This window comes from Canis lupus, chromosome 24 (assembly GCF_048164855.1).
Source record: "Canis lupus baileyi chromosome 24, mCanLup2.hap1, whole genome shotgun sequence".
Lineage (NCBI taxonomy): Eukaryota > Metazoa > Chordata > Mammalia > Carnivora > Canidae > Canis > Canis lupus.
The window spans coordinates 5,663,246-5,682,139 of NC_132861.1; the positions used below are offsets into that span (position 1 = coordinate 5,663,246).

Consider the following 18,894-nt stretch of genomic DNA (forward strand, 5'->3'; position numbering starts at 1 on the left):
TTATAAAATTCAGTTGTCAGGGAGAGTAAGCATACTGAAAGTATAAGTTCAAGTAGAAGGAAAATGATGTAAAATTTCAATTTAGGAAGCCCTTTTACTTTATTTCATTTTTTAAAAAGATGTACTTATTTATTTGATAGAGAGAGAGAGAGAGAGAGAGAGAGAGAGAGAGCACAAACCAGAGGGATAGGGAGAAGCAGACTCCTTGCTGAGCCAGATGTGTGGGGCTGATGTGGGGCTCTATCCCAGGACACTGGGATCATGACCTGAGCTGAAGACAGACATTTAACCAACTGAAACACCCAGGTACCTCTAGGAAGCATTTTTCAATGTATTTTTAATGGTGATGGACACCAAATTTATATGGTATTATAATTCATTGGTTACTGCTATAAACTGAATGTCTTCATCCTCTTAAAATTCATAAGCTGAAACCTAGTTCTCAATGTAATGACATTAGAAGGTGAAGCCTTTGAGAGATGATTAGGTGATGAGGGTGGAGCTTTAATGAGTGAAATTAGTGCTCTTATAAAAAGACCCAGAGAACTCCCAAGTCCTTCCTCTGTGTGAGGACACAGAAAGTAGATGGCCATCCCTGAACCAGGAAGTGGGTTCTCACTAAACATCAAATCTACAAATGACTTGATCTTGGACTTCCCAGCTTCCATAACTGTGAGAAATAAATGCTGTTGTTTGTAAGCCACCCAGTCTGTAGTATTCTACAGCATTACGAATGGTTATAGCATTACCAATGGCCTCGACACTTACATTTTCTGAAAAATTATATATTGAAGTGCATTCAGTGTCAAAAAGTGTGTCATATTTCAACTTATAATGTGAAATTTAGATGTTACCTTAAAAAATATATGGAGGATGGGGATCCCTGGGTGGCGCAGCAGTTTGGCGCCTGCCTTTGGCCCAGGGTGTGATCCTGGAGACCCGGGATCGAGTCCCACGTCAGGCTCCCAGTGCATGGAGCCTGCTTCTCCCTCTGCCTGTGTCTCTGCCTCTCTCTCTTTCTCTCTCTCTGTGTGACTATCATAAATAAATAAAAATTTTTAAAAAAATGTATGGAGGATACATACTTTTTCAAAATTCCTCTTACGGGGGTTTCAAGCAAAAGAGTTGGAAGGCCATGCAATGCTGTAGTTATTCTCTTCCAAACTCCTTTAAGTCCTTTGTCCCTCTCTCCTGTCATTGTATTCATCAGGCATAAATCTAACCTGGTTCAACCCAACTATTTACCAATTCCATATCTGTACTCAGGCAGTTCACTGTTACTGAAGAGAAACATGAGATCATGCTGATGGTTTCACATTCAATCCATGATTACAACACTCTAAAGGATGTACTACATTGCCTAGCAATCCTACTAGTCTGGCATGTTCAAGTTTCTACTTTAAAACAATTATTTCACACGTTCTTTTCTTTCCTCAAAATTCCTGTATCACTGCCTCCACATCTCAACTAGCAACTTGGAACTTTACCTCATAGCTCCTTGAGAAAATAGTTGAAATAAAAAAATAAAATAAGAACTTCCTCATCCTCTCTCCAGCAAGCTGCATTTGTATCCATGCTTTGCTTCCCCACTTACTACTGTGGTGACATTGCTCCTGTGGAAGTCTGCATTCCTCTTAAGACCTGGTCCCCCATCCTCTCTCATCTCCTTGAGGATACTGTCCCTGCAGTTACCTCCTACTACCTATATCATTACCAATACCTCTTTATGTCACATTATTCCCATCAACTTAATACTGTGCTTTCAGATGAATGGATAAAGAAGATGTGGTTTATGTATACAATGGAATATTACTCAGCTATTAGAAGTGACAAATACCCACCATTTGCTTCAACGTGGATGGAACTGGAGGGTATTATGCTGAGTGAAGTAAGCCAGTTGGAGAAGGACAAACATTATATGTTCTCATTCATTTGGGGAATATAAATAATAGTGAAAGGGAATATAAGGGAAGGGAGAAGAAATGTGTGGGAAATATCAGAAAGGGAGACAGAACGTAAAGACTGCTAACTCTGGGAAACGAACTAGGGGTGGTAGAAGGGGAGGAGGGCGGGGGGTGGGAGTGAATGGGTGACGGGCACTGGGGGTTATTCTGTATGTTAGTAAATTGAACACCAATAAAAAATAAATTAAAAAAAAATACTGTGCTTTCACATATCCTGTCTTAAAAAACCCCTCCCTTCACTTTATGTCCCTGACTAATCCTCCCCATATCTCTACTTTCCTTCATAGATAAACTTCTGAAAAGAGTTCCCTATGTTACCATTTCACTTCCTTACCTTACATTCTCCACGCAGTCCATTCCAAAGAGACTTCTTCCATACCACTCCCTGGAGATATTTCATTAAGGACAATGATGCCAAATCCAACGGCTACTTCTCTCTTCTTATCTAACTGATCCATTTATCAGTTCTTCCTTCCGGAGAGCTTATCCTGGTGTTTAGGACTCTACGCTCCACTGGTTTTCCTTGCACTTCACTGGCCACTCCCTCTTAATCTCTTGCCTTTCTTCTGCTCATCTTTACCTTAAGTTTGGAGTTCTCTCTGATTAAATCTTAATTCCTCTTTCTTATCAACAGACACCTTCTTTGAGTACTTTATCTGGTAGTTAAAACACCAATTTTATGCTAATGATTTTCTAATCTACATATCAAATTTGATTTCTTTCCAGAAGGACCTATTTGGCATCTTCATTTTTATATCCAACAGGATATCTTCAGTCTACCATGGAACTGGTCAGCATGGAATTCTGGATTTCTAAATCCCTACCCCCACTCCTAACCCCATACCTGTATTCTGTCCCATATTCTCAGTCTCAATTGATGGAGTAATCATTTGCTCAGGTTTTAAACCAAAATTGAGCAGTTACCCTTGATACCTCTCTTTTTCTTTTTCTTTTTTTTTTTTTAAAGATTTTATTTATTTATTCATGATAGTCACAGAGAGAGAGAGAGAGGCAGAGACACAGGCAGAGGGAGAAGCAGGCTCCATGCACCGGGAGCCCGATGTGGGATTCAATCCCGGGTCTCCAGGATCGCGCCCTGGGCCAAAGGCAGGCGCCAAACCGCTGCGCCACCCAGGGATCCCTCTTTTTCTTATTATTATGTCCAATCCACCCAGAAAAAAAAAATCCATCTTCTAAATCTTCAAAATATATCCATGCTGACTCTTTTAATGTGTTGAGAGTTGCTTTGTGGTCTATTAATTGGTTAGTTTTTGAAAATGCTTTGTAGATACTTATGAAGAGTGTGCGTTCTTATTGGTAGGATGTTCATAAGATCAAGTTTATTAATTATATTTTCAAGTAAAATCTTCTATGTTCTTACTAATTTTTTGTCTTAATCAGTTTTTGAGATGAGTTTTAAAATGCTATAAGTGAACTATCTTAAGATAAATCCAGTAGTTTCAGCTTTTGTATATTTGAGACCACATTGTTAGGCATATATAATTTAGAATTGTCTATCACAAGGTGAATTTTAACTGTTTATAATTTTATAGTATCTCTTCTTATCTCTAAATAATGATTTTGCCTTAAAGTATTTTCTCCAATACTAATATATCTGCATCAAGACTGACTTAATAACATTTATTCTATCCTTCTACTTTGGATGTTTCTATATCTTTATATTTTAGGTATTTCTCTTGTAACACCTCTTGTCTAGTTGACAATCTTTGCCTTTCAACTGGAGAGTTTAGTGCACTTACATTTAATATGATTACTGATATATTTGGAATTATTGCTATCACTTAATTATTTATGTGTGTGTGTGTGTGTGTGTATGTTTAATACTACCTGTTTTTTCCTCCTTTCTTGACTACTTTTGGAATGATTTGTTTGTTTGTTTGTTTGTTTGGAATGATTTGTTTTTTTAATGACACTTTTTCTCAACCTCTGTTTGGAATATATACTCTCTGTTCTCTCAGAGGTTGCTCTTCAAATCTTAAACTAGACATTCCACTGAAAGACTAAAACGATTTGATACCCTTATTCTTCCCCTAAATATCTTAGATAACTTAAGCTTTGATAGCTACCCTATCTTATATTTAATTTTTTTCCTATTTTAATTTTATTTTTAATGATCAATTTAGATTTTCTTCATGGTTCTATGTAGTAAATTTTTTTTTTTAGTTTTACTCACGTTTGTCAATTTCTCTGTTCCTAGTTCTTTGTCCCATTTCAGTTTTTCTTTTTAAAGCTAATTTTTAAATTTGTGAGTGTATGAGTTCAATTACATGTTTCAAAAAGATATGTTGAAGTCCTAACCCCTAGTACCTGAGAATATGACCTTATTTGGAAATAGGTTTATTGCAGATGTAATCAAGATTTAAGATGAGGTCATAATAGAAGAGAGGAGACCCTTAATTCAGTATATCTGGTGTCCTTATGAGACAGGTAGAATGTCAGTTGAATACAAGGGTAAGAAAACTTATTCTGTAAATGACCAAATAGTACCTATTTTAAGTTTTTTGGAGTCATATGCCATATGGTATCTGTGACAACTTTACCTTGTGCTATTACCTGTCGCCTACAGCGACTACAGACAATGTGTAACAGATAGGCCTTGCTGTGTTCCAGAGAAACTTTATTTATAAATTGGCAGATTGCCTTTTGGGCAGATTTAGCCAAATTCTGGTGTAATACATGATCTGTGACCCACAAGAAGCCTGATGCTGTATTGGGAAGTTGTTGAACCTTGAAGATATATTAAAATGTATTGATTTATCTGATTTATTTATACTTTGAATGGACGTTTTACCCATGTATGATTTTGTTACATGATACACTAGTCATTATAATGTTGATTCACTGAGTTATATAGATCTTTCAAATGCTGGCATATTTCACCGTACACTATAAAATTTTATATTCATTAATATCACTACTATGTCATCAGAAAAGTCTCTGAGTACTGGAAAACTGTCAAGCTTACATTGGCAGGTACAATTTGTCTAAAATTCTAATTTTTATTTTGAAGCTTGAATTTTATCATTGGCAACAAAACTGTCAGTTGTTTTCCTTGAAGTGATAGTCTTACTTGGTTCATTATTAAGAAAATGTCAACTAAATACCCAAGTCTGAATAAACATGGTTCTTCAAGTAAAATGATATTCTCTCAAAAAAGTGGCTAGTTCAGTTCACAACTCAATCTTACAAGTGCTTTTCCTTGAAAGAGTTATAGTTCAGTATTTATTTTTTCATACTTCCCATTTCATCAAAGAGAATATTAAAAACATGTCTATTAAAGGGCTGATATTTATACATATTAAATATTTGTATTGTTTTATACTAGATATTTAAAGTGAAACTCCTTTCTGTTTTTTTTTCCTGCCAGTGAGTGGCAGTGAAGTACAATGTATATTATACTAGTACAATAATTTAACATTAAACTGGTACATTTTACCAGTTACAGTTTGGGGCCACTGCCTTGCTTCGTGCTAAGCCAAGAGTTCTACCCACTATTGCTTTTGCATCACTGATGCAAAATGCAATGAAAAAGGGAAATAATGTCTTAGTATTATTATAAAAATAGTTCTGAGTTTTTAAATACTCTGAACATTCCTCAGAGACCCTCAGAGTTCTGTGGCCTTTGTGTAGAGTACTGATGTCTTAGGGCATTGGCTGGAAGGCAGTTTCTTCTGAAAAAGTCTTCTCATAAGATTTAACCTTGATCTTTATCTCCCATCTCCATACCCCCTTTCCCTTTTCCATTCTTGCTCCTGGATCCCCACCCCCAACATCTCCTACCACCAATGCCTTTTAAGGATTAGAATGAGCAGTTATAATTTTTTTCTGTGGGGAGATTTTCTTCTTCTGGCTTTGGTTTTGTGGAAAATTTTAGAAGATTTATTTTTAAATATTGAAAGTTTATTTCTTGCAGATGATAAAAATTAATTCTTTTTAAAAAATAACATGCTCCGTATCTTAACTACAGTGGAGGACTATCATTGTTCTTATAGTTGGTGAATTTTCTGCAGTGCCAGATATGCTAGTAAGTCATGAAATTAACAGAATTTTTTTTCCTTACTAGATGCTGTTTATGTGTTCTTAGCCCCCCTCTTACAGGATAATTGACAAGAATCAATACATCAGAATTGGATCCATGTTCAAGTTGTGATCTTCAGCTCAGCAGAATAGAGTCAATCGGATAGATGGTGTTCAGAGGACCCTGCAATTCTTTGATATCTTTTTTCCCATACTGGTTTGAATCTCTTTGTCACATTATCCATTATGGCATGCCCTGGCTTCTAAATTTTCTGTGTCACTGAATGTAGTTTTTGCTGACAGATTTCAGGGTAGATCATACTTTTCCCCCTGACTTTTATTTATTTATTTATCTATTTTTTAAATTCAAGTAGCCAACATATCGTACATAATTAGTTTCAGATGTAGAGTTCATTGATTCATCAGTTGGAAATAACACCCAGTGCTTATCACATCATGTACCCTTCTTAATGCCCATTGCCTAATTACCCCATCCCCCCACCTACCTCCTTTTCAGCAACCCTCTCAGTTTGTCTTCTAGAGTTAAAAGTCTCGCAGGGTTTATCTCCCCATCTGATTTCTTTCTGTTACATTTTCCCTCCCTGCCCTATGATCCTCTGGGCTGCTTCTTACATTCCACGTATGATAATTGTATTTCTCTGACTTACTTCGCTCAGCATAATACCCTCTAGTTCTGTCCATGTCAATGTAAATGCTAAGTATTCATCCTTTCTGATGGCTGAGTAATATACCACATCTTCTTTATTCATCTGTTGACGGACATCTCAGCTCTTTTCCTAGTTTGGCTAGTATGGGCATTGCTGCTATAAACTTTGGGATGCCCCCTGATTTACTTGATGCTTCAGAACTTCATGCAGACCCTGTGAGAGTACCCTACCTAGTAGCGAGGTTGGAATTAACATCCTGCCAGGGCACTTTTGTTGCACTGATCCACCTGTTATTATAAAGGTCTGTGCTGCTACATCTGAAGTAGGGCTTTTATTTGCCTCTGCAACTTAGTTGCCTTTGGCAATTGGGGTTTAACTGCTGATATCCCAAGGATGATTTATGCAGACTACTTGCCTGGCTTTGGTGAAGCTAATGAAACTCAGAAATGTCAACTGAAAAGATTCTTTAAGATTTATTTTCTTTGCAAAGAAATTTTTCATGCTGTTTTAAAGGGCCTGAAACTTACATGATTTGGGAATCCCTCTAGGAAAAAAATATATGGAGTTACAAAAATGATCTTAGTTAAAATGAGAAAACACAACAAATTATGGAAGGCTTAAAGATTCCGAGATCTCTTCAGGCTTATTTCCAGAAATGAGCACATCGGAATGCTTCCTAATTAGAAGCCAGTTTATATTCCCTTCCAGGACACTAAATCCCAGCAGCTGTGACATTCATAGCACTAGGCAAAGGAGGTCCCTGAAGGGGCAGCTTCATTAGCTTCACTGGAGATATATCTTTATGTTGGGAGAACTTTCTGTTCTAAACATAGCCACCTCTCAAATCCTGCTGTAGAGCATGGCTATTTTTCAAGTGACCTTAAGTTATACAAAGTTGAAGCCTGAAATATGTTGAAGTGACAAAGACAATTTGGTTGTTTCTTTCATTAAGCTGTGTCATACTTCAAATGACATTTAAAAGCTCTACGTATTCTAAAATTATATTTAATATTATTAGACATGGAAACATCCCAGAGGGCACCAAATGCCATGTTTATCTATAGGAAAGTTGTAGCCATTACTAAAAGGAAATACTACAGATTTAAAAAACTTGATTCATGACTCCCATTAATTTTTTAAGAAGGTCTGCCTCTCAGGAAGGCAATTTTACAAGCAACATTTTAGTGAGCTCTGTTGGAGAGCAGGTAATTCATTATCCCAAATTTCATGTTTATTATATTAATTGATTTACATCCTAATAAAAGGGCAAGCCCCAGGCATATGTTTTATAGTGAAAGTAAGACCTTAGAAGCATGAAATTAGAATGACTTTAGTTAAAACAATAGTCTTAGGCAGTATCTTATAAGTGATTTTTTTCTTTCCATCTGCCAAGGTTACTTAGTGATAGCCTGTCTTCATTGTGTCACTGAATTCAGTAAATGCATGAGTAGAAATAAGAAAATGTAAAAAAAAAAAAATAGCCTACAGACTTGTGAAACTTGTGAAAAAATTACATTTTACAAATATTAGATGTAATAAATAGATTAGCCATTCATTAACAGTGTTTATATATAAACATCTATGGTTGATCACCTTTTTTAACATTAGAGCAATACAGGTGGCTTTCATATGTGGTTCTCATTACTGGGATAAAACTAGAACATTCTGATAATATGATGATTGAATCAATCATTCAGATGATTTGTTTTCTTTATATGTTATGGAAAATCATTACAAATATATCATCAATTGAGTGATTCATCAGTTTGATTTTGCAGTGGTTTGAATCAGTCTTACAGAGAGCTGAAACTTCTGCATTCATCTCTTGATGAAGTATATTTGAGATAAGCATACTTTGTAATTCAATGTAGAAAATGACAGAATCATAAGGCTCAAACTTGAAAAAGGATTGCAGTTCATCTGTGTAACCTTGTGCTTCCATCCTTAAATTTCCTAGATAAATAATATATCTTTTTTTTTTTTGAGAAATGGGCAGAGTATTTGTATCCTACTTAATATTTGCCATTGGAAGGATATATTTTATATTTAATATAAATTACAACACCATGGTCTAATTAAATTCTGCAAATATTTATTATCTACTACTATAAAGTTCTGTTAGGTCATGACTGAAGTCAGGAGGGTTACAGATTGAAGGATTGGGATAAATCTCTCAGAAGAAGAAAGGGATACTCTAGTGAAACAGTTAGGCATAATGTCAATGTGCATGTCAGCCTTTGTGGTTCCATGCCAGCCATCATAAATGAGGAGACCTGAGAAGATAAAGTTCATCTGGGGGAGGCTCAGAAAGAGTGGGACTCATTGAATGACATTGGGTGGCATTGGAGGGAAATGGTTGTATTTGGGTAGGTGGGGAGTAAAGCAAAGAAATATATATATATATATATATATATATACATACATACATATATATAAATTATATATAATTTATAAATTATAAATATATATAAATGTAAAAATTATATACATATAAATTACATATAAAAATTTTTTTAAGGAAAGCATTATTTTAAATGGAAAGAACAGCATGGGCAAAGTGTAGAGAAAACTTTGGTATCTATTTCACTAGTAGAGATAAAAAAGATTGTTCCTTTTGTACTAGGAACTTATTAAGCATTCCTTCAGTCTTTCCTTTTCCAATATAAATAATCCCAAATTCTCCGACTTTTCATTCTACACCTGTTTTCTAGTCCTCAGCCCTTTCTGAGGTTCTTCAAACTCTCTACATCATTCATAAGCCCTTTGGCCTAATGTGTGAAGTTGGTCAGAGGCTGGAAGATCTGACTTCTCATTCTTCTAACTGTGTGATTATGGCCAGGTCTTTCCTGGGCCTCAGTTTCCATTTGTAATTTAAGGCTCTGAATTATGGTCTCTTTATTTCCCTCCATTTCAAAATTCTGAATATTAAATTGTGAAACTAGTATTGGATGCAAGGTTCTAGCCATGTGGAATAAGTTTTAGGGTTAATTTCCAATATCCTTCATCCTGTATTTCTCTTTAGATATTCTAATAGCATAATTACCTTTAAAAACCGAGTCCTCCAGTGGCTAATATTCCATTGTATGCATAGACCACATCTTCTTTATCCATTCATCTTTTGATGGACACCGAGGCTCCTTCCAAAGTTTGGCTATTGTGGACATTGCTGCTAGAAACATCGGGGTGTAGGTGTCTTGGCGTTTCATCGCATCTGTATCTTTAGGGTCAATCCCCAGCAGTGCAATTGCTGGGTCTTAGGGCAGATCTATTTTTAACTCTTTGAGGAACCTCCACACAGTTTTCCAGAGTGGCTGCATCAGTTCACATTCCCACCAACAGTGCAAGAGGGTCCCCCTTTCTCCACATCCTCTCCAACATTTGTGGTTTCCTGCCTTGTTAATTTTCCCCATGCTCACTGGTGTGAAGTGGTATCTCATTGTGGTTTTGATTTGTATTTCCCTGATGGCAAGTGATGCGGAGCATTTTCTCATGTGCTTGTTGGCCATGTCTATGTCTTCCTCTGTGAGGTTTCTGATCATGTCTGGAGGGTATTATGCTGAGTGAAATAAGTCAATCAGAGAAGGACAAACATTATATGGTCTCATTCATTTGGGGAATATAAAAATATTGAAAGGGAATAAAGGGGAAAGGAGAAAAAATGAGTGGGAAATATCAGGGAGGGAGACAGAACATGAGAGACTCCTAACTCTGGGAAACGAACAAGGAGTGGTGGAAGGGGAGGTGGGCGGGGGGTGGGGGTGACTGGGTGACGGGCACTGAGAGGGGCACTTGATGGGATGAGCACTGGGTGTTATTCTATAATTTGGCAAATTGAACACCAATAAAAAGTAAATTTATAAAAAAAATAAATATTAAAAAAAACCTCTGAGTCCAAGAAAAATGTTGATACCTACATAAAAACTGGGTTTCCTTATCCTAGACTTTATCAACAAAATACCATTTGTATAAAATGACCATAAATACAAACTTACCCTAAGTATGGAAAAAATGTATTTTTCTTTAAAGGATAATAACACTTGGTTTTGTTTAAACAATTTATGCTCATTATAAAGAATTCAAGCTAAGAGATAAGTGAAAGAAGATGATACCATCCGGAATAGCCATTATAAGGTTGGGTGATCATCATCCCAGACTTAAGGAAGTATTTTTAGAATACATAACACAGAAACATAACTACCAAAGATAGTTAGAAGCCAAAAAGACTTTATTAACATCTTAGGAGTTCTTTTTTATGAGGTAGAGCTATTTTTTTAAAACATATTTTTTTCCTCCTGTCTCATCTCTTTCCTCTGTGGATATACTTCTTGAAAGAGTCCATTTCAAAGTCTCCCAGTCCCTACAACATGAAGCCTAATTTTGCCTCTGTCATTAATACTAAGGTAAACGATGACATCACGTTGATAAAGCTAATGGAAACTTTTTAGTTCTTTTCTTTGTTTGACTGTTGGTTAGCACTTTTTTTTCCAGTTTTATTGAGATAAAGTTGACATGTAACATTGTGTAAGTTTAAGGTGTATAACATATTGGATTTGATAAATGTATATATTGCAAAATGGTTACCATAATAAAGTTAGCCAACCCATTCTCCATCTCACACAATTACCATATTTTTGTTATTGCTATTGTTGTGGTGAGAACTTCTAAGATCTACTCAGTATATTTCAAGTATACAATATAGTGTTAACTGTAGTCACCATGCTGTGCCTTACATCTCCAGAACTTATTCATCATATAACTGAAAGTTCACACCCTTTGATGAACATCTCATTTTGCATGCATAATAGCCCCTGGCAACCACCAATCTACTGTTTCTTTGAGTTTATTTTTTTATTCCACATTAAGTGAGATCATATAGTATTTGTCTCTCTCTGTCTGACTTATTTCATTTAGCATAATAACCTCAAGTTTCACCAATTTATATTCCTACCAGCAGTGCACAAGGGGGTCCCTTTTCTCCACTTTCTCAGAGCATTTGTTGTATTTTTGTCTTTGTGATACTAGCCATGCTAACAAGTGTGAGGTGATAATGTCATTGTGGTTTTGATTTGCATTTCCCTGATGAATATTAATGTTGAGCACCTTTTCATATATCCATTGGCCATTTGTATGTCTTCTTTGGAAAAATGTCATTAAGTCCCTCACCCATTTTTAAATTGGATTATTTATTTGTTTGCTATTGGGTTATATGAGTTCCTTATATATTTTGAATATAACTCATTATCAGATATATGATTTGTCAATAATTTCTTCCATCATTGCTTTTTCATTTTGTTGATTGTTTCTTTTGCTGTACAGAAGGTTTTTAGTCTAATGTAGTCCCACTTATCTATCTTTGCTTTCATTGCTTGGGCTTTTGGTGCCATATTCAAAAAATCATTGATAGGACCAATGTCAAAGATTTTGTCCCTATGTTTTCTTCCGAGAGTTTTAGAGTTTCAGGCCTTATCTTTAAATTCTTAATATTTTTTCAGTTAATATTTGTTAATGGTTTAAGAGAGGGGTCCAGTTTCTTTTCTTTTGTTTGTGTATGTGTGTGTTTGTGTATGCATGTGCACATGTGTTAATTGATGAGCTTCCCTGAGGTCTATTAAATAACTAACATGTAATATTATATTAGTTTAAGGTGTATAACATAATGATTTGAAAGAGGTCTATATTACAATACAGTATTGTTATCTATAGTCACATTGCTGTACATTACATTCTCGGAACTTATTTGTCTTATAACTGGAAGTTTGTACCTTTGGAGCACTTTCACCCATTTCTCCCACCCAGTTTTATTCTTTTGAGTGTGGATATCCAGGGTTCCGAACACCATTTATATAAGAAACTATCTTTTCCCCATTGAATATTCTTGTCTTTGCATCAAATACTAGTTGACTGTATATGCTTGGACTTATTTCTGGACTCTGCTTTTGTTCCTTTGGTCTGTGTATTTGTTTTTATGTCAATACCACATAGATATATAGATACATATATCCTGAGTTCATATGACTCATGAACACAGGATATTTTTCCATTTGTGTCTTCTCCAATTTCTTTAATCAGTGTCTTACGGTTCTCTGTGTGCAGATCTTTTACTTCCTCAGTTTAATTTATTTCTAAGTATTTTATTGTTTTTACTAATGTTGTAAATGGTATTGTTTCTTTATTTCTTTTTCCAGATAGTTCATTGTTAGTGTATAGAAATGCAACTGATTTTTGTATGTTGATTTTATGTCCTGTAACTTTACTGAATTTGTTTCTAATTCTCATGTTTTTTTGATGGAGTCTTTAGGATTTTTTTTTTTAAGATTTTATTTATTTATTCATGAGAGACACAGAGAGAGGCAGAGACATGGGCAGAGGGAGAAGCAGGCTCCATGCAGGGAGCCCAACGCAGGACTCCATCCTGGGTCTCCAGGATCACGCCCTGGGCCAAAGGCAGGCACCAAACCATCGAGCCACCCAGGCACTCCTCTTTAGGATTTTCTATATGTAATATCATAATATCTGTAAAGATAACTTTACTTCTTTATTACTGATTTGGATACTGTTATTTCTTTTTCTTGCCTAATTCCTCTGGCAGTGAAAAAGCACCAAGTGGGTGAATGAATTAGAAAACAGGACCCAGCTACATGCTGCTGATAAGAAACTTAATTCAGCTTTAATGACACAGAGGCTTAAAGTAAAGGGATGGAAAAAGATATTCCATGCAAGTGGAAACCAAAAGAAAGTAAGAGTAGCTATACTTATTTAATTAAACTCAAAAAGAGGGGCAGAGACAAAGGCAGAGGGAGAAGCATGCAGGGAGCCTGATGCGGACTTAATCCTGGGACTCCAGGGTCACGCCCTGGGCCAAAGGCAGACAGTTAACCACTGAGACACTCAGGTGTGTCCCAAGGCAGTAGAGACTTTTAGTCAAAGTAACCAGAGACAGAGTTTATCACATGATGATAAAGAGTTCAGTTCACCAAGAGGATATAATAATTGTAAATGTATATACACCCAGGAGTGGAGCTCCTAGATATATTAAGCAAATATGAACAGATCTAAGGGAAAGAGTAGACAACAATACAATAGGACTTTAATGCCCTAGTTTCAACAATGGACAGGTTATCCACAGAAAAGCAATACAGAAACATTGGATTTGAACTACATGTTAGAACAAATGAACCTAACAGACATACACAGAACATTCCATTTGTAACAGCATCAGAATACATTCTTCTCAAGTACATATGGAACATTCTCTAGGATAGATTACATATTAAGTCACAAAACAAATCTTAGCAAACCTAAAAAGATTAGTCATACAAGTATCTTTTCTGACCATAATGGTATGAAACTAGAAATCAATAACAGGAGAAGAACTGCAAGATTCACAAATATGTCTAAATTAAACTATATACTTCTGAACAATCAATTCAAAGGATAAATGAACAATGAAATTGTAAAAAATCTAAAAACAAATGAAAATGGAAACACAAAATACCAAAACTAAGGAGATGCTACCAAAGCATTTCTAAGAGGGAAGTTTATGATGATAATTGCATATATTAACAAAAAAGAGGATCTCAAATAAATAACCTAACTTTATACCTCAAGGAACCAGAAAAAGGAGAGCGAACTAGCCCCAAAATTAACAGAGGAAGGAGATAATAAAGATCAGAGAAGTAATTAAAATAAATAATAGAGAAACAATAACACAGATTAACAAAACAGTTGGTTTTTTGGAAAGATAAAATTGGCAAACCTCTGCAAGATTTACCAAGAAGAAAAAAGGGAGGGCTCAAACCAAATATAAATGGAAGATACTACGGAAATACAAAAGCATCATGAGAGACTACTAGGAATAGCTAAATGCCAACAAACTGGACAACCAGAATAATGGATAAATTCCTACCTAGATAAATACAACCTATCAAGACTGAATCATGAAGAAATAGAAAATCTGAGTAAAGAGTAATAATGAGTAAAGAGGTTAAGTCAGTAATCAAAAAACTTCTGACAAAGAGAAGCCCAGGACCAGATGGCATCCACGGTGAATTTTACCAAATATTTAAACAAGTAATGCCAGGCATTCTCAAACTGAGTCAGGTGTTGTTTATTGGTAATTTTTCAGTTCCACTATCTTCTATACTTGGCCTTATATTTGAGGATACAGACCTGGGAATTGCATATAGGGTTCTGGTTGCAGTTGATCTTCTATCAAAACAAATGCACTTGCATGTGTTTGGGAGATGAAAGGGAGGGAGGGAGAGCCATTCTCCCTCCAGTTACAGTGGCGGTTGACACATGGCCCATCGCAGATGTAAACAGTGACTGGGCTTTACATTTCACTGCCAATTATCAGTTTGGTGGTGACACAGCACCTATGTCATTGACAGCTGTTGAAGCCTCCGGACTTCTCGGTGGCAGCAACACCAGCTTTCTGACCTCCAGATTATAGCTGCATTGGTGTACCTAAAATGCCTCTTGGTTATATCAGTCATTCCTCTAGTCTTTGTAATTATTTTGCAAACACCTTGTTTCCTTTACTAAATGCCTTTATGCTTGATACACCTTGTGCAGTTTCTCTTTCCTGAATTGAATCTTGACTGACATAGGTCCTGTTTTGTTCTAGGGCCTATTTTGCTTGTTCTTCTCTTATATTATCTTATTTAATTCTCATTTTAAAATTCTAAGAAAAAATTATTTTCATTATACAGATGAGTAAACAGAGGTTTAAGCTGCTGCTAGAGGCAAGGAAAAAATATTCTCAGCAACCACAGTTTGTAGATGCTCTATTTTCTACTTCAGCTACCTATTAAATATCAGAATCAATCCAACAAGCCATACATCTGAAAATCTTCATAGATTCCTCCCCTCCTTCTCCAGTCCCCACTCTCATCTCTTCAAATCCTAAGCCTGGTGATTTTCTTTATGAGATCTCTCTGAATTCAGTCCCTTTTTTTTTTTTTTTTTTAATCGTATTTCACTGCCTTGGTTTGGGCCTTAATCATTTTTCTCTTGGATTATTGTAGTTTATCTTCCTAGCTGGAATGTCTGCCTCCAAACTCATCTCATTTTACCTATCTTTCATGCTTCTGTGTGGAATTAGAGTTTTAAAACAAAACTGTTGTTAATCCTCTGCCTAAAATCCTTTGGTGGCTCTCCATGACATTGGATGGTGTCCAGACCTCTCAGCCAGCCAGAATAGCCCATTGTGTTACCCCCCTGCAGGTCATCCCTTTCTTGGCCCCTAGCCCACACTATGTTCTCTCTCTCCCCAAGCAGAGTAGAGCAGTGGCAATGTCTTCTTTATTTTCATACTCATCTTTGAGCCCAACACAAAGCCTAGCGCTTTATAGGGGACCAATAAATATTTACTAAAAATAATGAATGAAGGGAAAACATGAATTTGGTGGAAAATCTTTGAGATTTTTGTCAACAATCCAAGTAGAGGCTGAAAGAAAGTTATCCCAGACTAGACACTCTAAAGAATTCATTATAATAATGGAGAAACAAAGGTATTGTGGTCTAGTCTACCAAAGCTTATTCTTAACTTTTTCTTGGCAAGACACTTCTCTTTTCACACTTTTAAAGCTTATTTTTCTTTCTTTCTCTAGATTCTGACCTAAAAAGAACTTTAAATATTATGTTGTGGAGGGTTGCTTTGGAACATTACTGGCTGCAGATTGTTCTCTGACCACAGAGAACTTACTGAATCACCCTTCAGGATGTTTTCTCTGCCTTCTACTTATTTTTCCCCACTGTAGAGCAGTAAGGAAAATTAAATTGTTTTTGCTGCAAAGCACAAGCCAATTATATATATGCTCTATCAGAATAAATGCCATCCCTCCCTTCCTTAATCTTAGATAACATGGAGTATTGTAACCTATTAAAGTATTTGCTTAATAGGTAGGACGTTTGGAGAAAGGAAAGGCTAAAAAACTGTGCTTGAAATGATAAAAGGAAAGGAAAAGCACAGAACAGTGCTTGAAATGATAAAGAGGAACTATATAGAGGAGACATGAGTCAAAGTCACAGAGATATTTTCCCCCATGGTTAGTGTCTTAAGCATGGGTGCTGGAGTCAGATGCCTGAGCTCCAATCCCATTTCCACTACTTACTGGCTGCATCACCTTGTAAGTTGGTTAACTTCCTCAAATTCTCATTTTCTCCTTTGTAAAATAATAGTACCTGCCTCATAGAAGTGTTATGCAAATTAAAGATGATAGCATAAATAAAGTACTTAGCACAGTATCTGACAAAGTTAGTACTATTACTTGGCTAATATCTGTTAGCAGTGAACCCTAAAGACCCACAACAGGAATGGCTTAAACAAAATAGAAGCTTATTTCCTTTTCATGTAGAGATCTCCAAGTAGAAACCCCAGAGCTGGACCTCAAGGTCTTGAGGGACCCAAACCCTTTCCAGTTCACTACTCCACCATTCCTAAGATATGACTTTCCTCCTCATGATCCAAGATGGTGTCAAGAGCTCCAACCATGTTCTCAGCAGCAGGATGGAGGAAATAATAAAGAAAAAAAGGTCAAAATAGTGGCATGTCCTATTAGCTGTCTTAAAGGAAACATCTCAGGGGATACCTGAGGTAATTTTGTCCACACACTAAATGCAGGACTGACCTTCATTATCATACAACCCCATTTCAAACTTTTAATTTTTCAAGCATCATTAAAGTTATAACCTATAGTCTGCTATGGCTCTCTATGATTATGAAATCTTTTTTCTGTTATGGTTCAACAATACTGATTAACTAAAACACAGAACAATATTACTAAATTGAATATCACTCGGTGTTTTGCATAAGGCTACCTTTGAAATACTGTTGTGTCGGTGTTGTGGATATACCAGAATTGTTCAGATTTTAGTCTACACTGCAAAATATGAATTTCCGTCCCCTTTGCAAGTCAGTGCAGTGTTAAGCCCATAGGGCGAGGTTTACATTGTAGGCAGATTGTATAACAAAATGCTTCCATCAAGAATGCTCTGGGGCAGAAGTGGCCAAGGAAGGAAGTGTGACAGAAAACAAGGTGATGTGGCAGGAAGATTAGCTTTGTTCCAAGATTCACATGAATAATAGATGCAGTGTAATACAGAATAAAACAATGGTAAAAAAAAATTAAAAACCCACTGAAATGATAGCACCTCAAGGTCACACATCACACTAGAGATGTACAAGCAGGATGAATTACTGCCATAGGGAAGTCTGAAATGTGGTTTCTGTGTCTCCTTGCTCTGTTAAATGACTTACTTGGCAGCTATTTCTTGTGACAAGCAGTAGGATTACTGGGTATAAGGCAATAATTGGAGTGTAGGATCTCTTGGTCTGTGGCATGTTCTGCTTTGTAACTGATCAAAATGCTGTATCTAGGGACATCTTACTCAATATTTTTAATTACAGTAAAGCCTCTGCCAATTCAGTTTTATAAATCCTTGTGTTGCTGCCTTTTCATGCCAATCAGTAGAACACAGTCTTATAGAGTTGATGCAAGACTGGGTGTATTTGTGAACTAAATAAGATTTTATAACAGTATAATTGGGCTAATTTTGACAAGCAAATATGTTAGCACTATCAGTACTAAATATAAGCCCTAGCAATGACTAAGATACAGGAACCTAAAAACAACAGAATCATGTTCTTCATTTGAGATATTTTTTTTAAATCAGTTCTCTCCTAACTGCTATAATAAATAGGCTGATGGAGGTAGGCAGGATAACAACTTTCAGATGATAGACTCACTACCCCTTTGGTTCATTCACTAGAGAAGCAAAAGAGTAAGTGGACATTGCTTTTTCTTATCTAACGTTTAAAGAGTTTTTAATGAGCTTCTTTTGAGTATCTAATGTAACAAATTATAAAATATATAAGTGATATTTAACTGTGGAAGACACTTTTAGTTACCTGTTAAATATCTTTTCACTTCCTTCTTGCTGCCAGAATCCAGATTCTATGAAGGGTAGGAACATTCACCTAAATCTATGCTTACATAGCTTGTTTTGCAGTTAGAAGTGTGTTGGAGTTGTGGTCAATGAAACAAAGGTGGAATTTGGCTGAGTTTTCTAGGAAAGCATTTGTTCTCGTGATAAAAATAGACAGACGCAGCTGGCATTGCTCTCCATTCCATTCGGCCTTTTTCCTTCCTTGAAACCTTGATGTCCGAAGCTGCAATAGCTGTTTTACAACTTTGAGGTGAAATGCATAAGGTAAAAGCCCA

General features: G+C 36.0%; 1 protein-coding gene and 1 long non-coding RNA gene across 20 annotated transcripts in view; one reads left to right on the plus strand and one right to left on the minus strand.

The window, feature by feature from the left end:
• SERTM1 (serine rich and transmembrane domain containing 1) overlaps positions 1-4,296 on the minus strand; it is a 37,060-nt gene extending 32,764 nt beyond the window's left edge. For 12 of the 19 annotated variants that reach the window (XR_012017040.1, XR_012017039.1, XR_012017038.1 and 9 more), the window contains exon 1: positions 2,299-4,147. Coding sequence is in view for 4 of the 19 variants with exons in the window: in XM_072797393.1 (XP_072653494.1) it covers positions 2,299-2,321 (23 nt within the window). In the remaining 15 variants the exon portion in view is untranslated. The other 7 variants (XM_072797379.1, XM_072797361.1, XM_072797380.1 and 4 more) reach the window with 5 other exon arrangements.
• Positions 3,603-11,503, plus strand: LOC140616635 (uncharacterized). The gene is made up of 3 exons (XR_012017045.1): positions 3,603-4,436; positions 6,070-6,219; positions 11,003-11,503. It is a non-coding gene; the product is annotated as an uncharacterized lncRNA (long non-coding RNA).
• The last annotated feature ends 7,391 nt before the right edge of the window (positions 11,504-18,894 follow it).